This window comes from Bos taurus, chromosome 1, assembly GCF_002263795.3.
Source record: "Bos taurus isolate L1 Dominette 01449 registration number 42190680 breed Hereford chromosome 1, ARS-UCD2.0, whole genome shotgun sequence".
In the NCBI taxonomy this organism is placed as follows: Eukaryota; Metazoa; Chordata; class Mammalia; order Artiodactyla; family Bovidae; genus Bos; species Bos taurus.
In genome coordinates this window covers 135950579-135977286 of record NC_037328.1, presented here as the reverse complement: position 1 = coordinate 135977286, position 26708 = coordinate 135950579, and the positions used below count along the sequence as shown (strand labels likewise).

The 26708-nt window shown below is 44.8% G+C and overlaps 1 protein-coding gene across 2 annotated transcripts in view; it reads left to right on the top strand.

The window, feature by feature from the left end:
- BFSP2 (beaded filament structural protein 2) overlaps nucleotides 1-26490 on the top strand; it is a 76919-nt gene extending 50429 nt beyond the window's left edge. The window contains exons 3-7 of one of the 2 annotated variants that reach the window (XM_024990597.2): nucleotides 3687-3843; nucleotides 4808-4969; nucleotides 21222-21347; nucleotides 23544-23764; nucleotides 26207-26490. In XM_024990597.2, coding sequence (XP_024846365.1) covers nucleotides 3687-3843; nucleotides 4808-4969; nucleotides 21222-21347; nucleotides 23544-23764; nucleotides 26207-26210 — 670 coding nt within the window. In that variant the 3' untranslated portion in view covers nucleotides 26211-26490. 2 annotated transcript variants of the gene reach the window in all.
- Nucleotides 26491-26708: the final 218 nt, after the last annotated feature.

Here is a 26708-nt window from a genome sequence, read left to right as displayed (position 1 = left end):
ATACTGTGAGTCTGGGAAGACACTAGAAGGCAAGTGTAGTTTAGGGCTGGCCTGGGATGGTAGTAGTGGGCAGACTTGAGGGCTGGGTTGAAGAACTAACTGGCTGGATTTGAAAATTATCTACTTAGACAACCTGAAGAGAGAAGGTTAAAGGTAAATCCCAGGCTTTGAACTTGAGTAATTTAGAACACTGGTGATTCTTTGAATGAAATGGGAAATTGGAGAGGGAAAGCTTGTCTAAAATTCAGGCATTGATAATGAGTTTGGTTTTGAGGAAGCTGAGTTGAGTTGATGGTAGAGCAGTCAAGCAGAAGTGATGAGATGCCATGGACACCGTCATGTCAGGGAGGCCTGCAGGTCAAGGCAAGACAGTTCTGGGTGCCATGAGCACCCAGGGGTTCTAACTGAAGCACCACTCAAAGAAGGGTGGTAAAAAAAAAAAAAAAGGCTAAAAGTTTAACAGCAGCCTTGGGGGATGTCATGGAGATATTTCAAATCCTCAGAGGACTTCCCAAAAAATGGTCCTTAGGGAACCAAAACATCCAGTAATGCTGAATGGATCATGTGCTGGAAGGGACCAGGCTCCCTGGACAGGTGAGCAAAACAGGACTGCAGAGGCAGTGAAGGAGTCTTCCAACCTGGGTCAAAAGGGAACAATCCCCATTATATGAGTGGCTTTCCATTTCAGCTGGAGGGACAGGATTTGTCTCCAAAGGGACTAAATGTCAATAAGAATAAATCCTTCAGAAAAGAATACATTTGGGTAGAAAATGTGATCCCACATATAGAACACAGAAATAATGCTTCAGAAACCACCCTTGAGTGCTGATCCAAAGACACAGGTCCAGCTCTCAGGGAAGTCTCTGGTGGTATGTCACAGGGCTCTGTCCTCAGTCTCCTCATTTACTGTTTTTAACTGCAAGGTGCTTGAAAGCAGATGTGACCAAATGACCCACAATCCAAAGCCAGTGGGGGTGGTGAAGAGTAGACTAACAGAATCATGATTCTGCTCCCAACACATTGGAATAATAGGCCAATGAAACTGTAAGAGGATAAGCATGAACTCCTATTTTGGGATTCAAATAATAGGTACACTTAGAGAAGACAGGAAAACTGGGTTTCAAGCAGCTCTTATGAAAAATGTTCAGGGGTTCTCCTTGATTAGTCCAGCAAATACAGCTGGTCAAACTGAAACAAACAAACACAAACAAAAACTCACAATGCAAATCTTAGGGTTTGTGATGAATAGAATTAAAGGGTTTAAACAAAGGGGCAGACATTCCCACAGGACTGTGAACTGATCAGGCAATATCTGGAGTTTTACATTTTGTTCTCTGTATCACATTTTAAGAAGGATGTAGACCAGTGAGTATTTCTAATCATTCCACAAATATATCTTAAACCTGGTGCTGGGAAAACAAAACGGAAAGGGTCATAGACCCCACCCTCAATAATGATGGATATGAAAACTGATTTACGTGAAGAATGGAGGAAGGAAGGGGAATGTTTAACCTGAAGAAGAAAGGTCTTGGAGGGGTCGAGGGGATGGAGACGGGATGAGAGAGTGAGTAAGGGAATATCTCCAAATATTTGGGGACAGCCAGTGAAGGATTTGGGGGCAGCCAGTGAAGGATTTAGACTGACTTCAGGTGTTGCAGAGGATGGAACTCAGACTCTTACAGGAATGGAAACTAAAGCTCTTGAAGGAGGCAATTTGCAATAGTTAGAATCATTCAAAAATGGCCTGGTGGCCTTGGGCAATGAGGTCCCATTGCTGGAAGTTTTGAAGCCGAGCCTGCATGATCACCTATCAATAACACCATCAGGGGATTGTCACCTGCAATCAGTTCAGTTCAGTTTAGTTCAGTCGCTCAGTCGTGTCCGACTCTTTGCAACCCCATGAATCGCAGCATGCCAGGCCTCCCTGTCCATCACCAACTCAAGGAGTTCACCCAGACTCATGTCCATCGAGTCAGTGATGCCATCCAGCCATCTCATCCTCTGTCATCCCCTTCTCCTCTTGCCCCCAATCCCTCCCAGCATCAGAGTCTTTTCCAATGAGTCAACTCTTCGCATGAGGTGGCTGGAGTTTCAGCTTTAGCATCATTCCTTCCAAAGAAATCCCAAGGCTGATCTCCTTCAGAATGGACTGGTTGGATCTCCTTGCAGTCCAAGGGACTCTCAAGAGTCTTCTTCAACACCACAGTTCAAAAGCATCAATTCTTCAGCGCTCAGCCTTCTTCACAGTCCAACTCTCACATCCATACATGACCACTGGAAAAACCATAGCCTTGACTAGACAGACCTTTATTGGCAAAGTAATGTCTCTGCTTTTCAATATGCTGTCTAGGTTGGTCATAACTTTTCTTCCACTGCAATAGTCAAATGCTAAAGTTCCTTAAAATTCTAAGACCTTAAGATGCTTTCTGGAATGAGAGGTATGAGACATCTCCCTTCTGTGGATAGATGAAGGTAACATGTGAAATGTGACTGAGTGGATGGTGGTGGAAGAGAGGAGCGACACTGGAAGAAATTGGAAAAAATGTTGGATAGTTGTTAGGAAAAAAGGCCTGTGCAAACCAGTGATTGAAGTGACTCAGAGGTGATGGTTTCACACGTGTCTGTGCATGTATGTGTGTCTGTGTTAGTCACTCAGTAGTGTCTGACTCTTTTTGACCCCATGGACTGTAGCCCACCAAGCTCCTTTATCCATGAAATTCTCCAGGCAAGAATACTGGAGTGGGTAGCCATGCCCTCCTCCAGTGGATCTTCCTGACCCAGTTATCAAACCTGGGTCTCCTGCAGGCAGATTCTTTACCATCTGAGCTGCCAGGCAAGCCCTGTGTTATTGCATAGTTCACATATAAATCCAGGTCTCCAGTTGCTATAGAAGAGAAAGGCACACCCCTTCTGATGCTGCAGTGCTGGGGAGGGGATGGGCACCAGGGCCCCTGTTGCTGAAGCATGTATGTTCCTAGGCGCGTCAATCCCCACCTCTCAGTTTGGCCCGGACCTGGCCCTCATCACTTGTCTATATCCCCCTCTTGGCCTCTGAAGACATCTGGGTTTGCAGCCACAGTCCTGAAATTTTACCTGAGCTCTTTGGAGAGAGGAACACGTTCTTCATTTTGAGATTATTAACACATAGCCTGGTAATTAGCAGATTCTCAGTAGTGTTTGTTAAAGCATCCTCAGGTTAAAAGGATGACAAATTAGAACAATGATGACAGTACTGGTCCCCTTACCTGGATATGGTCTCTTGGAGAAGCTTTCTCTAGAGCTCCTTGCTTCCAGTGCTCCATGAGGCTCATACTTTGTTAGCCCAGGTGCCCTGTTTTCAGCAGTTGGCTGCAATCATTTTCATTTTAATAAATCAATATGTAACAATTGCATTAACAGTGTCCTCAAACCCACTGAGGTGAAGGAAATGATAACCCACTCCAGTACTCTTGTCTGGAAAATCCTGTGGACGGAGGAGTATGGTAGGCTACAGACCATGGGGTTGCAGAGAGTCAGACACGACTGAGTGACTTCACTTTCTTTTCTTTCTTTCAAACCCACTGAAACACTGAATTTTAATATTCATTTCCTGACTATCCCATAATTAGCCTGTTGGTCACATTTATAATCTGCTTGTTTTGCTTTGAGGTTATCCAGTCTTGCTGATTGGGTTCTTTTACCTACAGGTACGAAAATGAGCAGCCATTTAGGAAGGCAGCAGAAGAGGAAATTAACTCTCTGTATAAAGTCATTGATGAAGCGAATTCATCAAAAATGGATCTGGAGAGTCAAATAGAAAGCCTGAAAGAAGAACTCGGCTTTCTGTCCAGGAGCTATGAAGAGGTAGGTGGGGACTGGGCTGTCTGCAGGTCCAGAAGCCCGCACCTGCCTGGCTGAGCTTCACAACATAAGTGACAACAGCCTTTCTGTGTCAATTGCTCTGGGCTGTGGGTAAAACACCAATTAAATATGATCAGATTCTTATAGTGGGTGAGGTTATCTGGAGTCTCAAACTCCAATTGCTTCAGGGACCAGGCAGGTACAAAAATGGGGAGGCAGCAGGTCCAGGCAGCAGTGTATGATGGAATGTGCATTGAATTAAATGGAGCATCTCCCAAGGTTTCTAGCTTGGACCTTCATTCAACACTGGACAGAACAAACGAAATAACTCTGAGACTAGATCCAGGCTGTGGCTTAGTCACACTTCATAATAAAATTAGGTCAGATCGGAGTGACAAGACCAAAGGGGCCCCCCAACTGTGATGTGGTCCAGTGTCCTGCAGAACTGTGCTGATTCTAAACTACATTGCACCTGTCACTGGTCCAAGATCTAAAATGCTTGCAGTTGAAAAAGTGAAAACCCACTTTACCATGTTCACATTGGGAAGTTACTTCTTTTGTCCAACCTTGAGCTAACCACTTCCTCCTGTTCTTAGTTCCATATTTGTCACCCTTTTTAAAAGGTACCCCTTTTTAAAAACGTCACAGCTATCTTTAACTTTCTTTCCGCCTACTCTGACTTGATGAAATTCATAAGTTTCATCTTGCTTTTGTTGCTTACTCTGTGTTGTGATTTATTTTGAGTTTTGCTTTGGGTGGGTCTGGGATTGTGAAGACCAACTTAAGAAACTCATCCTAGGGAAAAGAGAATATGGTGCCCAAGCTGCCTTTCTCTGTGAAGCCCCATGATTGGCAGCAGCAGACTGAGAAGCCAAGTTTCGCTTATGGAGCTGGGCTTTGGCCGCTAGAACGTCATGTCTTTTCTTTCTCCTCTTGAACTCACTGAGGTGTATGTTGTCATTTTCAGGATGTGAAAATGCTGTACAAACAGCTGGCAGGGTCTGAGCTGGAACAACTGAACGTTCCCATTGGCACTGGGCTGGATGACATCCTTGAGACGATCAGAATTCACTGGGAAAGAGATGTTGAAAAGAACCGGCTGCAGGCAGGAGCCTTGCTCCAAGCTAAGGTGAGAGGCAAGATCAGCACCCTCACTCTGCCCTCTGCAGAAGGAGGCCAAGCAAAGATGAATAGCAGCCAACATGTGACAGAAGAAAAGCAACCATTTCAATCTCACTAGACAGAAAAAGACATGCAATTTACAGCAATAGTTTTTTGTTCACCTGTCTAAATGCAGAAAATGTTTAAAATGTTAATACTCAATGTTGGCAAGCATGTGGGTGCTCCCCTGAGTTCTTGGGAAGCACAAACCAGTCTGACGTCTTTGAGGAAGGGATTTGATGGTATGTATTGAGAGTCTTAAAATGCCCATACCTACCAATTGAATAATCTAGACTCCATTAAAGATATAATTGAAAATATAGATAAAGTTTACATCCATATATACCCAATGAAGCATTTATTATTACAAGGGTGAAAAAAAGCATTTATTATTACAAGGGTGAAAAGGGAGGAAAGACAGATAAATGTTTAACAACAGGAGAAAGAGTAAGCCACAAGCTGAGCATGCAATAGAATATCAGGCAATTATTAGAAATTAGATTTATGAAGCATTGACAGAAGTATGGGGACTGCTCAGGCAATAAGGTAAAACGGGGGTAATAAGGAGAGTAGAGAATGGTACGTCCCAAGGGCCAGCAAACTTGCTCTAGAACAAGATAGTAAATACTGAGGCTTCCTGGGCCAGAGGTCCTCTGTTGCAGTACTCAGCTCTGCCACTGGTGTGAAAACTGCTGTGGACAAAGTACCAGTGAGCATGGCTGTGTTCCAATAACACTTTATTTTCAGAAACAGGAAGTGAGTGGGCCTGATTTGGCCTTTGGACTGTAATCGCTGACCCCTGCTATACACAGTGGGTAAAGCATTCAAACAAAGAAGCTAAGCCTCAGGAAAAAGTCAGAAGGAAGTTTATTATACTTCAATTATACCTTTATAATTATATAATTTAGGCCTTCCTTGGTAGTTCAACTGGTAAAGAATCCACCTGCAATGCAGGAGACCCTGGTTCAATTCCTGGGTCGGGAAGATCCCCTGGAGAAGGGATAGGCTACCCACTCCAATATTCCTGGGCTTCCCTGGTGGCTCAGATGCTAAAGAATCCTCCTGCAATGTGGGACACCTGAGTTCAATCCCTGGATTGGGAAGATCCCATGGAGGAGGGCATGACAACCCACTCCAGTATTCCTGCCTGGCAAATCCCCGTGGACAGAGGAGCAAGGTGGGCTACAGTCCATGGGGTTGCAAAGAGTTGGACATGACTGAGTGACTTAAGCACAATTATACCTTAATTAAGCTATAAAGAAAAGGTCTCCCTTTTTTAAAAAAAATCAGAAAGAAAAAACCCTGTAATATAAAGGTATTAGCGTTAGCGGTGGTTGTCTTTAAGCGAGGGACGCATTTCACGTTGTGGTGTGTTTTCTTTCTTGTTTTTTCATATTTCTCAAACTTTTCTTAAATAGTATGATTTATATTTGTGGAGGGAAAGCATCTTTTCTTAGACCTCAGAAATAAGGAAGGACTTAACCAGAAAATAGAGAGCCCAGGGTGTGCTCTCCCCTTCTGCATCTCCCACCAATTCATGACTCTAGAATTCTGAGCCAGAGGATGAAAGAGCAGAAGAGGAAGGGAAGCAGAAAGGAAGTGAGAAAAATTAGAATTTGAAAGAAGTCAAGAGGGTTGCTCTGAAGTCTTGGTGACCATTGAGTGGGTCTCAATCCTGACTGCACAGCAAAATTATTTCAGGGCACTTTCAAAAATACCCAGGCCAGAGACCAATTAAATCAGAGGGAGGAGAGGGACTTCCTGGCTTTTAAGCTCACTGATGGTTCTAACACATAGCCAAGGTTGGGGACCATGGGTTGATCAAATCGACCAAAAGGAAATGAGCAAGGCCTTTTCTGTTCTTTCTTTTCTCAGCCCTCCTCAACCCCTGCCCCCACGTATCAACAGGAAACTTCCCCACAGGGTCTTCGCAAATATGGATCCTCCCAAATTCTCCAGTCCAGAAAGTGTCTTCCACTCCCCAATTCTCTACCCTCTACCCCTTTCCAACACCTCTTCTTTCAATTCTTTGGGCCGGGTCACTACAAACAATTTCCACAGCAAATAGTGCCTAGTAACTCCATTGAAATACAGCCTCCACAACCACGAGAAGTGAAACAGCACAGAGAGAAAGTGAAACCAAAACATAGATTTGGTTTGGGTCCATTGTTTCTTAGGGGACTCATGAATATTTACAATGAATGACCCTGGAGACCATCTGTCCCATACCCTCATTTTAGAGGTGAGGAAATTAAGACCCACAGAGGGTAGTTGATGTCCTGAGGTCACACAGCTGGATGTAACACCACTGTTAAGCTCTCCTGACTCTGGGTCCAGGGACCCTTTCTCTGCGCTGGGCTGTCACTTCTCTTTGGCCCTGTTCCCAAAGCTAAATCATACTGACCCAGCAGTCTGCAAACTTGCTTCTGTCCTAACACCCGCAGGGTCCTTACCACACCATAGTGATTATCTCTCTGGGAAAGGGTGGAGGGGCTCTGTAATTAACAGAAATAAATTGTGCATCGCATGAAAAAGAAAAAATTTGTTAGTTATTATTCTTCCCTTACCCTCTTGAGAATCATCATCAGCCCAACAGTCATTCAAACGTTAATTCTAAACAGATCCATTAGAGTTGTTGTTGTTGTTGTTTTAATTTTAAATAGAGTAATCTGAAAGCTACATCTCAGAGAATACAGACAGTATTTGTTTCAATTTGGCCAACGCTTCCAGTGGGCCTCTTGCAGAGAGGCGGAGCTCAGAAAATATTTGCAGAATGAGTGAATTCTTCTAATCATCCACAGCAATCAGAACTGACAGCCAAAAGTCCTCCAATAAATAGTTTTGTCAGTTGCCATCATGCCCTCGGGGGCTGACTTTTGTCCAGCCGGAACATCTCTTGTCTGTTTCTTGGCAGCAAAGCATAAATGTGAAATAGCTTAGCACACACTGCTTTCAAAACCTTTTGCAGAGAGAATATAGACATGTGTTTAATTACCTCTCAGTCTGGAGAGGCTAAAAATTAATTGACATGATTAATTTGTCTTCATTTACATTCCCCCAGAAACTGATCCTGAGACAAATGTTGAAGTGTAGGTAGTTTCTTTGGAAGTTGCAGGAAGCAGAGAAGTGAACCAACGAACACACTATCCAGCCAGCTCCCACTGTGAGAGACTGGAGCATCCCCACGGTGGATCTGGGGGACAGTAAAGAATATAAGAGAGATCAGGAAGCTGGGGTAGTAATACCCTCTCCTGACAGTCATCTGACATCTGCTAGCTGAGTGACCTTTCAGAGTCTTCAGAGAGAGCTCCCAGCTGCAGAATCTGGCAGCGGGAAGGAAGCTGGGGAGAACTAACGGGTCACCTAGGAGCCAAGGTGGACGCTATCTACCTTGTTCCGTGGCTAACCAGGTAGTCTGGAGGGTGGTGTGGCATCTGCTACACTTTCCTCCCAACTCTTAATCGGTAAAAGCTTGTAAAGAAGTTCCCGATAGGTTCTCTCTAGTCATGGTGTTATAGATGTTGGGAACCTCAGCGGCCCAGTTTTTTTTTTCTTTATTTACTTTTAATTGAAGAATAATTACAATATTGTGTTGGTTTCTGCCATACATCAACATGGATCAGCCATAGGTATTCATATGTCCCTCCCTCTTGAGCTTCCCTCCCACTTCCCACCCCATCCAGCCCCTCTAGATTATCACAGAGCCCCAGTTTCAGTTCTTTGAGTCATACAGCAAATTCCCACTGGCTATCTATTTTACATATGTTAGTGTATTTGTTTCCACGCTACACCCTCCATTCATCCCCCCTCTCCCCTTCCTACCCACCCCCCAGCCCCACGTCATAAGTCTGTTCTCTATGTCTGCATCTCCATTGCTGCCCTGCAATAGGCTCATCAGTACCATCTTTCTAGATTCCATATATATGCGTTAATATACCATATTTGTTTTTCTCTTTGTGACTTGTTTCACTCTGTTTAATAGGCTCTAGGTTTATCCGCCTCATTGGAACTGACTCAAATGTGTTCCTTTCTATGGCTGAGTAATATTCCACTGCATTTATGTACCACAGCTTCTTTTTCCATTCATCTGTTGATGGACATCTAGGTTGCTTCCATGTCCTGGCTATTGTAAATAGTGCTGCAATGAACATTGGGGTACATGTGTCTTTTTCAATTATGGTTTCTCAGGATATATGCCCAGTGGTGGCATTTCTGGGTCATAAGGTAGTTTTATTCCTAGTTTTTTAGTAAATCTCCATCCTGTCTACCATAGTGGATGTATCAATTTACATTCCCACCTTGGTCCAGTTTTTGGAGTTTCTCAAGTTGCAGGATTCAGTGACTGGGGCATCAGGTTGGTCCAGAGAAGTTCTAGAGTGTTTTAAAGTCTGGCCCTTTCTTTTCTGTTTGATGTGGTTACCCAACTCAGGATATCTGGGTATACTTTGAGAACCTCCAACAGCATGCCATACCACCCTCCAGACCACCTGGTTAGCCATGGAACACATTACCCAACTGCTGCTGCTGCTGCTAAGTTGCTTCAGTCGTGTCCGACTCTATGCAACCCCATAGATGGCAGCCCAGCAGGCTCCTCCATCCCTGAGATTCTCCAGGCAAGAACACTGGAGTGGGTTGCCATTTCCTTCTCCAATGCATGAAAGTGAAAAGTGAAAATGAAGTCACTCAATCATGTCCAACTCGTAGCGACCCCATGGACTGCAGCCCACCAGGCTCCTCCATCCATGGGATTTTCCAGGCAAGAGTACTAGAGTGGGGTGCCATTGCCTTCTCCGACTCAATCTGCAACTACCACCTTAAAAGACCACCTTGGGAAATCCAGTAGTGTCGCTATTATTTGCCTGTTTCCTAGATTCATGTGCTGAGATATTTCCACTCTGTAGAGTAACAAACAAAACAGAGAGTCCTAAGTGCAAATACCTTGGCTAGGTTAAGATCTTACAGTGGTCTTCTTCCTAAAACTTTTGCAGAACTTACGGGTGCATTGAAGTCATCTGTCCATCATTGTTAGAAGACTATTAATAGAATTCAAAAATTAAACCAATAACCATGTGAGGCCATTTGTGCTGGCTAGACCTCTGACATCCTTTCTGTTCATTCAAACAGCCTCAAAAGTAGGAACTGTTGTTATTCCCACTTCACAGATGTGTTTTCTGCAACCAGGAAGGAAGAAAGGAAAGCAAGTAGAAAGGGAGAAAAGGAGGAGAAAGAGCTGGGAGCTTCTAGTTTCCCTGCAACCAGGCTGTTTCTACTAAGTTTTTCTTTCACAGGTGCAAAAATTCAAGCATCATATCATCAACAGGAGAATGATGTTCTGGGTAGCCAAAAAGACACTTTCAGGAATGTAATCCTAAATGCCTGTTACAGTCTTTTGTGGGCTTTCCCTGTGGCTCAGTGATTAAGAATCTACCTGCAGTGCAGGAGACGGGGGTCCGGTCCCTGGGTCAGGAAGGTCTTCTGGAGGAGAGCATGGCAATCCACTCCAGTATTCTTGCCTGGAGAATCCCATGGACAGAGGAACCTGGCAGGCTACAGTCCATAGTATCACAAAGACACAACTGAAGAGATTTAGCACACACCCATCCATAGCCTTTTATGTCAGTGTCAGTCCATCATGATATATATAATCCCATGTTTCTTCCACCTGATCTTTTCCTTACCAGTGTGCGGTTCTCCTAGAAATGGGGCCACTCTGCAGACTAAGGGCTCCCCAAGTTTCTGAATCAGGCTGCTTAGGGATTGAAAGGTTGGCCTTAACCACTTCAGTTTGCCCTTGGTGGAACTGGAGGCCCTCCCCCCAATTCCTAGAAGTTGCATCTCTGTCCTTGTTCACTGCAGGTGGGTGATGTGCACAATAATCAAAGGCTTGTTTAATGTTGGGCAGGGGGTGGCGCTCTGATGAATCTCTCAGGGGCAGGGGCTCCCCAACAAATAGATTGCTCCCATGCCTCCTGCCCTGACAATAGGCCACACTTGCCTCAGATCAGTTTAAGGCATTTGTGGTCAGAAACTTTGTCTGTGCTGTAACCATCATGCCTCAAATAGGATGACAGATTGTGGAGACGGTTAAGAATGAAGAAAGCTGAACAGATGGAGATGAATTGTGAGGTTTCTGGTTGCTGCTAACTTAGAGCTGGAGAAGACACTGAGACTGACTGGAGTGGTGCCCTCTGATGAAAGTGTCCATGGGCAGGTGGGGGGAGGGGCTGTTCTGTGACCTGTGCAGCAGTCCAGTGAGGCAGCTCAGTCGTGGTTATTGAGCACCAGAAATGTGCCTGATACGACTGAGAACCTGAACTCTTGATTTATTTTTTATAACTTCTTACATAATCACTATGTGTTGGCTAGTTGGCTACCATACTGGACAGCATGGATCTAGATCTACCCGTGAGCAACTAGAAGCTTTGGATAACATGTCACCATGTCATCTATATTCACAAACAGTAGCTTGCCCTGTGGGGTATATATTTTATACAGGCTGCTGTGTCTGTGCCTTTTCTTTACTTGCTTTTACCTGGAAGAGTCAATTTTTTCTAGGGTATATGAACTTGGATTAAATGCATTTCTGGCACTCAACTGTAAGATGGGAAATTAGAAGCTCCATATGGTCCTGCCATGATAGTCAACTGGGGGAGTTCCTTTGGGAAAGCAGACTCCGAGAGTATCTGTAATCTGGGGGTCCCTGTGTGCTGATGAGTTGGCTATAATCTCAATGGCTCTTCCGTGAAATAAGTCCTCACAGCAAGCACTGAAGAGGAATCATGTAGCATTTCTAAACCTCATAAAAACACCACAGAGTCAGCTTTGAAAAGAGCCCCAGCTTACTTTTATTTCTTACTTTATTTATTCATTTTAATATCTAGTACCTTCACTTGGTTCAAAATTCAAGATGTACAAAATAACAAACAGTGAAAAGTGTCACCTCACCCATGTCCCAGGCACCCAGGCTTTGTTGTTGGGTCAATAAATGTTACCCTCTTCCTATGTCCCCTTTCAGAGACATTTTATGCATATACAAGAAAATATGTACATATTTTCTCTCTTCTTACACAAATAGTATTATTTGGAACATACTGCTTCTTAGCTGCACAATATTGTACTCCAGAGGGCAACAAAGCTAAATCTGGCCCACAAGCAATATCTGACCTGCTGCCTGTTTTTCCGCAAATAAAGTTTTATTGGAATGTAGCCATGCTCATCATTTACATATTGTCTACAGCTGTATTTGCATTGTACCAGCAGAGTTGAGTAGTTGCAACAGAGACCATATGGTCTGCCAAGCCTAAAACATTTACTATCTGGCTCTTTACAGAAAAGTTGCCAACCTTTGTTCCAGCTAATGTGTATCCTAGGGTTTATTTAACCTGTACCCTGTTGATGAATGGTGGCTTCCAATCTTTCCTATAATATTATAAATGATTAGTCACTAACTGTGTATGTCCCTCCTTTCCCAATATAAAAATGTATCTGTTGGATAAATTTATAGACATGGAATTGCTGGAGCAAAAGTTATGTCCAATCAGTAATTTTGATAAACATTGCCAAATTACCTTCCGTAAAGGTTGTAACAATTCTCATTAGAAATGTTTGAGAATATATATTCCCTGCATCCTCATTGAGACTGAGTTCTCACACTGTGATCTCTTTGTGATCTTTGCCAATATTATAGGTAAAAATGGTTTTTCAGTATATTTTTATTTTGCCTTTGTCGTATTATGAGGAAGGTGGAACATCATGGCTGAATTTCATCTGTATTTGCTTTTGTGTATTCTATCAGATCATATCTTTTGCCCATTTTTATTAGGTCTTGGACTCTATTACTGGTTTGTAGTGGCTGTTTGTACGTTAGAGAAATAATTAATTCTCCATGATATCTTCCTAGCTTGTCACTTCTTTTTTTTTTTTTTTTTTTTTTAGCCACACTGCATGGCTTGCGGGATCCTAATTTCCTGACCGGGGAATAAACCAAGCCTTGGCAGTGAAAGCACAGAGTCCTAACCACTGGACCACCAGGGACCTCCCTGTCACTGGTCTTTTTACTTACTTTATGATGGTTCCAGCTAGCTTTCAAAAGTTGTTATTAGCCTGTAAGGAAGTGTTAGTATAGGAGCCAAGGGCCAGAATTTGGTTCCTGTAACTGTGTGCTGCGGTGGTGTGACCCAGCTGGTGCAGCTGGGGGCAGGTGTGGAGAGTCAAGAGTAGGAAATATGAAGAGGCTGTCACACCCTCTTCTTTATCTGACTACCCAGCACAATCACAGGTGTTGTAAGGGCGCACCCAGGTCCTCACCTCCTATATTGGGTTTTCAACCCCACGACTGGTCAACACCCAGTTGGCTATCAGGGGATCACTCACCATTGCAACCTTGTCCTCACACCTTCTACCAAGAAATCTTCACTCGCTCACTCATTCAGACGCAGCCTGTCAAGGACAAACCAGGCTCCAGGCCCTGAGCTTGGTGCTGTGGACACAAAGTCCTTGGCTTCAATTCTTGGTCATTCCTGGCACCTGATTCTGCTGATCTCAAATCTGTCTTGGATATTTCTTAACAGTAGCTCTTTCCCAAGAAAAGCATAGGAATCTTACTTCTAAACCAAGAGATCTGCAAAAACAAGACAACGCAAGTCTCTGAGACATTAAGGTAGGGTGGCTTGTATTCAACATTTGGTCTCCTGGCAGGGGCAGAGCAGAGGTGAGCCTTCTTAGAAATGGGGTGATCTCCATGAACCAGAGCAAAAATGCTGTCATTTCAACTTTTTCAATAATTACTTTAGGAAGAAAAATCTATTTTTATCCTCAGAATACTCCTCCTTCCTGAGCTTCTTCTGCTTCTTTCATCAGCGGGCACACTTGCACACTACCAAGAAGGCAGGGGTCTGCCAGACCACGTGCTCCCATGGGTTTCCTTTGGCAGCTTCAACTGAGGCTGTGAATTGCTCCTATACCCTAAAGAAAGCACCTTCAGCAGCCAAACAGCTCTCGTGTAAATTCAAGAAGAGACTTGGCTCAGCCAGGCCAGGCCAGCTCTTCTGCCAGTGTTGATGTTTCACTGAGGGAGACAAGAACTTCTTTTTAATTCCCACTAAGGCGAACCCAAATCCTCCTGGGTGGCATCCAGCCTTCTCCCTACTAAATCCTACATCTGGCTGGGGTAGCTGCCTGGCAAAAGCTTTCCTCAGCTAAATAGCATTTATATGACACTTGTGACTATGAAGTACCTTATAATCATAATAATGACAGCTAGTCCTCCTAATGAAAAGGAGATTTGATTTAATTCCATGGTAGATGTTCCTCTACTGTAGTCCCAAACCTGTGCCTGGGATACTTTGTTGACCTTAAATAAAGGTCGCTGGGTATGTTCTAGGGGTAAAAACCAGTTTAGGTGCCTGGGATGGAAGTTGAGGGGTGAGTACGAAGTTGTTCCTGCACACAAGGTGCCACACCCTAGTGTGAGGTTCGGTGGGGAGCAGGTGGGAGGCAGCGGACAGAAAGACCACTCTTTCGCAGGACAGAGTGAACTGAGCCAGGAAAGCAGCTTATTAAGGGTTTACCAAGTGCCAAACAGTGTCCAGAGCACTTGACAGGCCTGTTCTTAGTTCATCTTCCTAACCTGAGATAGCTACTGTGATTTCAACCATCATATAGAGAAGGAAACTGAGGCACAGACAGGTTAGATAAATTACCCAAGATCACAAAGTTAGGACATGGCAGAGCTAGGATTCAAACCATGTGTTCTAACTATAGAATCAACATTCTTCACTGCTAGGCTGACCCAGAGAGATCATGTGGAGTGGGTGGGGAGCTGGGGAGCAGGGAGACCTTGATTCATCCTCTTTTCTAAGGATGAGCACAAGTGACGTCATGTGTGAGGCTGGGAGGGCTTTGTCTTGAGGAACCAAAAGGTTATGCCAGGCTTCTGTCAGGATCTTTCCAGACCACAATTCTGTGCCTTCTATGTGGATGTGAAAATGAAAGTGTTTGTTGCTCAGTCATGTCTGACTCTTTGAGAGCCCCATGGAGTGTAGCCCAACAGGCGTAAGATTCCTCTGTGAAGCAAGATCAGAAACCCCTGCTTCTCCAAGGAACCCATTGCTTTCCCTTTCTCCATGAACGTGACCATAATGAGGTCAGTGTAATCCTGCGAGATCTGAGAAGCTTAAGAGCAAGGACGTGAGCAAGGATGTTGGCAGAGCGATGCTCTCGTAAAGCTGTTCCCCAGCTGCAAAACCCAGAGAGCTTGTGAGACTCTGGAGCCCATGCAGCAACTGCTCAGGGAAAGGCAGACTGCACATGTCCACCCCTGAGTGCTCAGCTTGGACTCATGTTCAGTGCTCAGCTTGGACCCACGTCACTGCTGTCCATACTCTGCCTCCTCTTAAACTCTCACTCTCCCCTCACACCACACAATCACCACTTCCAAGTCACCTTTCCAAGTGCCCAGGGTGTTTGGAGGAATGGCTGCGCTAATCAGCAAAGTGGGTGGGGTGTGGAGATGGCTCTTTTCCCCTCCGATTGGATGGCTCTTTACCATCCAATTCTTCATTCTGACTTCCTTGAGAGTCTGCTGCTCTTTTTCTCTCACATCCATCCTTCATGTGCAACACCATGCCAATTTGTAAAAATTAATTTGAAAATGTTTACCATATTTCAAAATGCCAATATGCTTTCCTGCCCCAGAAATATTACTGGAGTGCAAACCTGAGTAGCCCAGCTCCTGCACAGTGGAGCCAAGGTTTCAAGCTGATCTGCAAGCCTAGGGACCAACATATTTGAATCTCAGCACACATCCCAGCAATGGCACTGAATCGCAGATCAAGGTCCTCCCTTCCCATGCTCAGGGGCTAGAAACACATAGCTGCTGTTTGGTGTATGAGGAGAAATCTGGAGGTGTTGGGTCAACATAAATCTAAAAGTCACTGGAGAAGAACATGTTATACTTTTAGGTGAGTTAAAACAATTGTCTCCATATGAAGGGCAAGTATCATTTGTGGCAAGCTGATTTAAGAAGGTTGTCATTATTGTTCAGTCACCAAGTCGTGTCCAACTCTTTGTGACCCCACGGAGTGCAGCACAGCAGGCTTCCCTGTCCTTCACTGTTTCCTGGGGTTTGTTCAAACTCATGTCCTTTGAGTCAGTGATGCCATCCAACCATCTCATCCTCTGTCACCGCCTTCTCCTCTTGAAAATGTTGGAGATGTCATATAAAACAATATTTACACCCATAGGGATAAAATTAGTTTCTTTTTCTTTCCACCTTAATTTAAAAAATGGTGCAAGAAAGTTTCCATTTAGTGATGGGACGTCACTAACACTTCTCTTATATTTATTAACTCTACCTTTCAACAAAGAGAAAGCCAACTTTGAGATTCAGCAGCTTGGCAAGCAGCATGTGTTAAAATACAATACAGTGGCTTGTTTTCATTTTATTGACTTTTCAGTTATCTTTTATCTTTGGCAAGTAACACAGTTTTATCAGTTTTTGTAACAACCTAGAACTTTGCTTCCATGGACCAGGCATCACATGGAAGTTTTAAATGCACATTCCTGGGCCCCACTCAGGATCTCTTGACTCAGAATCTGCATTTTCACAAGGTCTCCCAGATGATGCGGCCACACATTAATATTTGAGAACTTAACTGCAGATCACATTTTTAAAGACATTTATTTACAAAGAAAAAGTGAATTGATTCAAATAAAAACAGTTTGAATAAGTATTCATATATGCAACAAACCATGCTCGTTGTCTAAGAATACTTGGAAAATATTTGGGTACAGCATTTTGCTAATAAAACTGAGACATGGAGATTCATCTCTCCGGAGACCAGTGTGTACCACTGAACCACAGACTACATTATCTGAATGCAGTAGAGGGACAGTTCATTCCTTGGCCAGCAGCTTTACCCCAGGCCTGCCCACCAAGGAACTGAAGTGTGCCTCCGTGGGACTGGACTTCCCCTCGTGCCCAGCTCTAACTCATGCTGTGCTGGTGACATTCTCTCTGCAGGGAAATGTAAACACATGTATTTATGTGCCAGTCATATTCACATTACTACTTCAGTTCAGTTCAGTCGCTCAGTCGTGTCCGACTCTTTGCAACCCCATGAATCGCAGCACTCCAGGCCTCCCTGTCCATCACCAACTCCCAGAGTTTACCCAAACTCATATCCATCGAGTTGGTGATGCCATCCAGCCATCTCATCCTCTGTCATCCTCTTCTCCTCCTGCCCCCAATCCCTCCCAGCATAAGGGTCTTTTCCAATGAGTCAACTCTTTGCATGAGGTGGCCAAAGTATTGGAGTTTCAGCTTCAACATCAGTCCTTCCAATGAACACCCAGGACTGATTTCCTTTAGGATGGACTGGTTGGATCTCCTTGCAGTCCAAGGGACTCTCAAGAGTCTTCTCCAATACCACAGTTCAAAAGCATCAATTCTTGGACACTCAGCTTTCTTCACAGTCCAACTCTCACATCCATACATGACCACTGGAAAAACCATAGCCTTGACTAGACGGACCTTTGTTGGCAAAGAATGTCTCTGCTTTTCAATATGCTGTCTAGGTTGGTCATAACTTTCCTTCCAAGGAGTAACCATATTTTAATTTCATGGCTGCAGTCACCATCTGCAGTGATTTTGGAGCCCCAAAAAATAAAGTCAGCCACTGTTTCCACTGTTTCCCCATCTATTTCCCATGAAGTGATGGGACCAGATGACATGATCTTCATTTTCTGAATGTTGAGCTTTAAGCCAACTTTTTCACTCTCCTCTTTCACTTTCATCAAGAGACTTTTTAGTTGCTCTTCACTTTCTGCCATAAGGGTGGTGTCGTCTGCATATCTGAGGTTATTGATATTTCTCCTGGCAATCTTGATTCCAGCTTGTGCTTCTTCCAGCCCAGCGTTTCCCATGATGTACTCTGCCTATACTACTTAGAGGTAACATAAAAGTTTCTGTTGATATTTTCTTATGTTATTTTAGAAATAACAAATTTTAAGATAAAACACCTTGTTTTTCCATTAGAACCTATAGCTTCAGTGTGACTTGCTATTTCTTACAAAATCTGCCAGCCATTTTAATAATTCTGTCATCAACTGTAGTGTCACAAAATCAGAAAAGTGCTTGATTATTAATATCAAATTAAACAAAAAGTCACTCACATCATAGGAATGAGGACAACTCTGCTGTGAATTTTGGTTGATATTTTCGTTGACTTTAATGAGTTCATTCATCAGTGCTATGAGTGACTTCTTTGTGAATCACATAGTAATTTTCAAATACTTGAAGAATAACCCCTCTAACTTTTGTGACATTATCAATGCAATAGCTATAGACATGACCCACTTTTAAGTTTAATCTGCATTATTAACACTTTCTGCATCCCTTTCTTAAGTCTGCACAATCAACAAAACAATAATTCAGTCCCTGATTTGTAGTGTTTGCCAGTTTCCATGGTGTAAGTACTCTCACCAGGGCTGATTTAAAACTACTGTATAGCTCAGTCATGTCTGACTCTTTGTGACCCCATGGACTGTAGCCCACAAGGCTCCTCTGTACATGGAATTTTCCGGGCAAGTATACTGCATTGAATTGCCATTTCCTCCTCCAGGGAAGCTTCCCAATCTAAGGATCGAACCCACATCTCTTGTGTCTTCTGCATTGGCAGGTAGATTCTTTACCACTGAGCCACCTGGGAAGCCCATTAGTTATCATTAGGAGTATTCAACTATAGTGAGTTTTGCAAACTCATTTGTTAGCTACTATTCCTTGTTACATATAGAAAATATACAGAGCCAATATTTGCACACTTTTAAGGTTCCTAAAACCTCCACATGCATAACTGATGGGAGCCTCACAGTGACCCCAGGAGGCAGTCATCATATGATTATCATTCCCCACTCAACATCATCTAAGGGTACAGACTGGAACTCAGAGAGGCTGAATAATGGGCCAGAGACACACAGCCATGGGCCAACCAGTCAGAGCTGAGCCCATGGGTTCTGCTGTCCTTCAGCTGCTCCCTGGCATTTAATGGACATTTTAGTTGAGCTCTTAATAGACCTCAAACAGCAAGAATTGGCAGAACTGATACTGAGATGTGAGCCTTCTGATTTGGGATTTTTTTAGCCAGTCAATTAGGTGGACTATTTGGGCGTAATTCTATAAATAAGTATTCATATGTGGTAAAGATGGGAAACTCAGAAAGCCAGTAACCTAGGAGAGAAAGCAGTTTATTTTCTCCTACATCATTGACTTGGAGACCTTTCATCGGGCTGCACTGAAGAAACACGAGGGAGAACTCTGGTGTTTTCCCTTTTCTCCAGCAAAGAGGAGTAGCAGTGACCCGCTCTCGTGAATGTAGAAGGAATCAGAATATGTCCATCTTGCTCTGGGGAGAAGCACAGATCTTCCCCTTGTATTCACAGTGGTGGTCAGATGGATCTTTACAGGAAAACAGCAGCTTTCAGGTCAAGCTGGTTCACCCCTTGTTGGAGGAAGATGTGGGACAATTGCAACGCTGGAGGGAGTTCAAATTTCCAAAGTTTATCATGGTTACAACGCCTCCTTTTTTTTTATAATCCTTCCTGATGACCCCTTAGCACTGGGTTTTTTATTATTAATTAATTAATTTTGGGGGGTTGCACTGGGTCTTCATTGCTGCACACAGGCTTTCTCTAATTGTGGCAAGTTGTGGCTACTCTTTGCTGCGGTGCATGACCTTATCTTTGCAGTGGCATCTCTTGTTGCTAAGCATGGGCTCTAGGCACACAGACCTCAGCAGTTGCAGCATGTGGACTCAGTAGTTGTGACTCGCAGGCCCTAGAGCACAAGGGCTCCAGTAGTTACGGTACATAGGCTTGACTGCTCCCCAGCATGTGGAATCTTCCCAGACCAGGAACTGAACCTGTGTCCCCTGCACTGGCAGGAGGATTGTTAATCACTGAGCCACCAGAGAAGTCTGAAATGCCTATGTTTTTGACTCAGCAGTTTCACTACAGCAATTTACCCCTCAGAGATCCCCCCATGTATGGAAATTGAGGGATTGCGTCATTGTTCATAACAGGCCAAGACTGGAAACAAGGTAAGTGTCAATCATTGGGAAACTTCCAAATAATCACAGTACCTCCAAGCAAGGTAATATCATGCAACACTTAAAAAGAATGTAATTGATCTACATGTACTGCTATAGAATAGTTTCTAAAAATGTATTAAGTACCAAAGCAAGGAGGGATGTTCATACGCATCTGTTAATTGATGCTTTTGAACTGTGGTGTTGGAAAGACTCTTGAGAGTCCCTTGGACTGCAAGGAGATCCAACCAGTCCATTCTGAAGGAGATCAGCCCTGGGATTTCTTTGGAAGGAATGATGCTGAAGCTGAAACTCCAGTACTTTGGCCACCTCATGCAAAGAGTTGACTCATTGGAAAAGACTCTGATGCTGGGAGGGATTGGGGGCAGGAGGAGAAGGGGACGACACAGGATGAGATGGCTGGATGGCATCACTGACTCGATGGACGTGAGTCTGAGTGAACTCCAGGAGTTGGTGATGGACAGGGAGGCCTGGCGTGCTTCGATTCATGGGGTTGCAAAGAGTCGGACACGACTGAGCGACTGATCTGATCTGATAAATGAATGAAATAGCTCTGGTAGGAGATAAAAGAAACTAGAAACAGAATGAAGTAATTAGGGCACAGGAAGAAAAGGTGACTTTATACTATATATCCTTTAGAAGATCTTTTGTATTTATTCTATTTGCATGCGTTATATGTTCAAATTACTTAAATGTTGGAATACAAGTTCATGTGCTGCTGCTACTGCTAAGTCGCTTCAGTCGTGTCCGACTCTGTGCGACCCCAGAGACGGCAGCCCACCAGGCTCCCCCGTCCCTGGGATTCTCCAGGCAAGAACACTGGAGTGGGTTGCCATTTCCTTCTCCAAAGCATGAAAGTGAAAAGTGAAAGGGAAGTCGTTCAGTCGTGTCCAACTCTTCGAAACCCCATGGACTGCAGCCTACCAGGCTCCTCCATCCAGGCAAGGGTGCTGGAGTGGGGTGCCATTGCCTTCTCCAACAAGTTCATGTGGGCACCTATTTAAAAAAAAAAAAAAAGTGATTTTTAAATCAAATGGCTGTTTCCAAGAGGGTGAGAGGAAACGACGGGTTCAGGCCATGGCTCCTCTTCTCACTTCTGACTCTCCACAGCAACAGGCGGAACTGGCTCGCAGGGCCCAGACCCAGGAAGAGAAGCTGGCTGCAGCCCTCAGGGTGGAGTTGCACAACACTTCCTGCCAAATCCAGAGCCTGCAGGCTGAGACGGAATCCTTACGAGCTCTGGTGAGTGCGCCAGGAACAGTCCTGGCCTTTCCTGTGTCAAGTTTAACTCTCAACTGTCTAACTGTAGTCATATGGCTTTCCCATCTCACAGCACGTGAGAGGTTTGAGGCCTGCAAAGGATCATCTGATACTGAATGCCAAGTGTAGTAGGTAGAGTTAGCACCCCAGATCTTACCAGCAAATAATAACCAGAGCAGACACTGATCTACGTTTATTTCTACTAATCACATTTTGCCACCTGTAGACATACCTAGGATGGGAGTCTGACTCAACATTCTCATATCCTGTAAAGTTAGGAAGATTTAAATAAGATAATATGATGGCCTCTGCTTGACAGTAGTCATGATTCAAGATGACATCTTGAGCAAGAGTCTTCCATTTCAGTCACAATGGTCAAAAGAGAGTACAGAAACTTGTTTCAACAAGACTCAGTCCAATTTAGAAGGATATTTGTTTTTTATGTGTCATATAAAAGGCCAGATTCTAAATTATAGAACTACATAATTAGAAGTACTAAAAACTGTTAAAGATGCATACCATTTTTTAAGGTGTTTACTGGTCAGTAAAGCCCTACAGTTTGCAGGGCTTGGTATATGGGAAGATGAGAAGAAAGTTTCAGTCTAGTGGGGAGACAGGGCAGTAAGTTTAACCATAATACAAGTGCTGTCATTTAGGCAACACACACACACACACACACCCCTGCTCTGTATCAGGTCCTGTCTTATATCTGGGGTTATAGAAACCAGGTTCCTTCTCTCAAGGAGCTCAGCATCTGCTAGAGGAGACATGCCCTAAGAAGCTCAGCCCACTTCAAGGGCATGTGTGTGCTTGGGAAGCTGTGAAACCCAGAGAAGGGACACCCTAATCCAGCCTGGTGGTGGCAGGCACAAGAGGTTTCCTAAGAAAGGTGACCCCTGATCTTGGACATGGGGTGAATAGGAGTCAGCCAGCTGAGGAGGAGGGGGATACAAGCAGATTTGGGCTTTAGACAGCACACGGTGGCTGCTGTTAGCAGCAGGGTAGGGTGGGGGGAGGGGGGTGCTGTGGTGCAGAGGAGGAGGAACTACAGTCAGAGGAAATGAGCTGGGAGGCCACAGAGTTTCCTCCAGATGAGAGGCGATAAGCAGTCATCCAGGGTATTGGTGGCTGGAGCACAGGGGGCACAAATGGGAAAATGTTTCAGAATTTAGAAGAGGCAGGACTCTGATAACTGAATTTGGGAGGGAAGCAGGATCAGGGGCATATCTTTCCCTGGCTTCTAGCTCCTGTTGAGTTCACCAGCTGGAGCACAGGAGAGAAGGGGCCAGCAGGTTTGGAAGGAAGCCAATGGCTTCACTTTGAACACCTTGATTTGAGGTGCCCACAGCCTGTGTATATGTCTAGGAAGAACCTCAGTAGCAAGTCTGCATGGGTGGGGAGACGTCTGTGCTGGACACATCAACACAGGAGTCAGCCACAGAGATGACCAAATCGTGAGTCTGGTAGAGACCAACTGGTGTGGCTCAGCTCAGAAAGAGACGGGCTAAGGGTAGGGCGAAGGGGCAGCTGGGGAAGAGGAACTAGCACAGAGTGCTACCGAGACACTGAGGAAAGACATGCCGAGGGTATAGGGACCAGAGACGTTATTTCTGACTGTGGAATGTGGGAAGCGTGCAGGAAACAGCATCCCAGCAGGACGGTGAGTGGGGGTTCACAGAGGAAGGAAGGGGCCCAGTGGGGGAGCAGTCAGGAGCAAAAAGGCTTGGAGGCAGTTCAGGGAGAAGACTGCAAAATTTCTTTGAAGAAACACCTGCAGACTGCCTCCTGTGTGTGTGTGTGTGTGTGTGTGTGTGTGTGTATTTCTGTCTCCTTTTATCTCTCTCCTTCTCTCACTCATCTCCCTCTCATTTTCTCTCATCATTCTGTCTCATAGGCCCTCCCTTCTGGTCTCCTCCTCTCTTTTTCTTCCTCGTCTCCCTCTCCACCTCCACCCCCACCCCCATAGGAAGGATCAATGAATTAGACTAAACAAGACTCTGGCCTCCCCAGGAGGATTCATTACTTCCCCACTGAGCCACCTCAGTCGGTCAAGGTAATAGTCATGGGAGAAACGGACAGACCAGGCCGAGGCCAGCCCCTCCCACTGCTCTGCCCACCTCCCTCTTCCCAGGGCCTGTCCCTCGGCCTCAGGCTTGGCCCGCGTTCCCTCTCTTGTAGAAGCGAGGCCTGGAGAACACCTTGCACGATGCCAAGCACTGGCATGACATCGAGCTGCAGAACTTGGGAGCGGTGGTCAGCAGGCTGGAGGCGGAGCTCAGGGAGATGCGCGCGGAGGCGGAGCAGCAGCTGCAGGCCCGGGAGCACCTGCTGTCGCACAAATGCCAGCTGCAGCGGGACGTGGCGTCCTACCACGCACTGCTGGACCGCGAGGAGAGCAGGTGCGTCTCTGCTAGCTTTGTTAGGAGGGGGTAGGTACTCATAGGTTTCCATTACACATTTTCTCAAATACTATAAAAGTAATTAATGTAAAAATGAGAAATCACCGCCCAACACACCCCCTCAACTCCCACAGCCGGACTGTCCTCCCAGGACTTTTCCATTCATATGTACATAGTATTTGTCTTCCCTGGTGGCTCAGTGGTAAAGAATTCACCTGCCAAGGAGGAGACAAGCGTTGGATCCCTGGGTGGGGAAGATCTCCTGGAGGAGGAAATGGCAACCAACTCCAGAATTCTTGACTGGAAAATCCCATGGACAGAGGAGCCTGGGGCTACAGTCCATGGGTTTGCAAAGAGTCAGACATGACTTAGCGACTAAACAACAACAATATATAGATGAATATATAGTATACACTTACGTGTGTATACATATATGTGTGGATGTCAGTATATATTCATGTATACAGACATATGGACACACACCTATAGACACACCTATATGGTTCACACTTACCTCATACTACATGGTAGCTGTTAGCAATGCTTTCTGCTGCATGTTGCTGCTGCTGCTGCTAAGTCGCTTCAGTCATGTCCAACTCTGTGCGACCCCATAGATAGCAGCCCACCAGGCTCCCCCATCCCTGGAATTCTCCAAGCAAGAACACTGGAGTGGGTTGCCATTTCCTTCTCCAATGCATGAAAGTGAAAAGTGAAAGTGAAGTCACTCAGCCACGTCTGACTTGTAGCAACCCCATGGACTGCAGCCCACCAGGCTCCTCCGTCCATGGGAGTTTCCAGGCAAGAGTACTGGAGTGGGGTGCCATTGCATGTAGTAAGTCCTTATTACTGAAGCTATAAATCAACACTCCTGAAACATGCCAAGCCTGGGCATCTTTTTAAAAATGCAAATTCTGCTTCTATAAGTCTGAGACAGGACCTGAGACTCTGCATTTCTGACAGAACTCTCAGGCGATGCCTGTACTGCTGGTCCACAGACCACACTTTGAGCAGCAAGGGCATAAACCATGTTCACCTGAAAGTTTCAGAAATGAGAGAGGCTAGGCTGCTCGTGATGTCAGTCAGGTCCCCAGCTCATTTCATCCCTCTGATTTACCATTCCTGTCTTCATCTTTGTCACCCATGGTTGCCAAATGCCTATCACAGCTCCAGAGAACATAACTTCATGCATGGCAAGAAGAGGGAGGGAAGAGGGGACAGAAGAAAGGATTTTCCCTGCATGACTCACTCCTTTTTTCAGTGAAGGGAAAATGTTTTGAGAAGGCCTCCAATCGACTTTCTCTTTTATCTTATTAACCAGAGTCTGCTCACATGATTAGACCTACCTGCAAGGGGAGCTGGGAAAGCAACTATTTAGCTTTTCCAGCCTCCATAGTGGACAGAGGTGAGAGGTTGGGAATGACATGTGTACGTCAATGAACATACATGTGTGTATGTGGTATATATACATTTATGTGTGTGTGGTACATATACATATATAACACATTTATATACATATGTGTGGTATATATACATATACACCATGCACATATATATACACGTAGCAGTACTTTTTTAATGGGTAAGGACACCCTGAAGCATAGGCGTGAGGCTTGGGGCTCAGCTTCCTTGCCAATTCTTTAAGGAAATTCAAGCCTTTCTTTCATCATAATTCTGTATCTCCGTGCCCTCCAAGGTCCAGTCTATGGCACACATTGAATTAGAAATAGAATAGCAGGGCTAAGAGACGACTTGTTGATTATGTAGTACAACGGCTCATGATTCCAGAGAGAATAAGAAGTCCAGAGCAGAAAAAGATTTTCCCATGGTCCCACGGGGAGGCAGAGCTGGACTGGATGCCAGGAGTCCGGACTCTCACTGTGCTCTGCGCCATCCCCTTCTTAGAAGGTGAGAAGGCCAGGAAGCAACCTAACGCTCACTCCTTTCAAACGAAAACCGTGGCATCCAGCTCCTGTTTCCAGCTGCCTTTTTATTGGATTGATTTCTGTTGGGTATAAAAGCTAGACGTTTGTAACAACACTAATTTTTTCAGGTGTGTATGAATAACTGAAACACAGAAGTAACAAGACTGGTTAAATTTACTTCAAGAACGCCATTCAGTGAGTGCCTGCTATGTGCCAGCAGTCTCAAGCTCTATGCTATCTTCATTTCCCCTCAAAACTCTGCCAGAACCACATCATTATCCCCATTTTACAGACAGGAAACAAAATCAAAGAGATCTTAAGTCATTTACCCAAGGTCATACAGCTAATAACCGTGGAGGTAGGAGTTGAAACTCAAACTGTCTTGTTCCAAAGGCCAAATTCTTTCTGTGAAACATCTGCCTTTCCTGTAATCCTATTGTGATGTCTTTACTAATTTTCATCATCCATGGCTTTTCTCACTCAAATGTGTTTTGGGTTTTTTTTTTTTTTTTTCTTTCAGCTAATGGAGAAATACCCTCTTTTCATGAAGAAAATGCTGGCTTCCTCACCAAGTGACCAATGAAGTTCCCTGAGGAATTCCCATCCCTACTCCCTTACACCCCCAACCCTCATCTCCCCTCACCCTTCCCACTCCCCACCCCAAGCTGGATTTCCTGGTTGGTTCAGCTTGAGCTGAAAAGCTTCCTGGAAGTGGAGAGGGTCCTGCTGCCTTAATTCAAGTAGTCTACAGCTCGAGCAATCTCCCTTGCCCCTCTCAAATAAATGCTTTGTGTGTGGCTTCCAGTCTGCCCACCTTGTTCAACCCACTATCAGATAGAGATGGATATCACTTTACCTACCTGGCCTTCCCTTATGGGGCCATTCTTAAAAGGCTTCTGGAAGGGTCCTGGAGCATGGTGCCATCTTCCTCATTATTCAAGGGTCAGCTGCTCATGGGTTTATCAACATAAATGTGCTTCTGGGGTGAGAGTTGTGCTCAGTATACCAGATTGCCACCATTG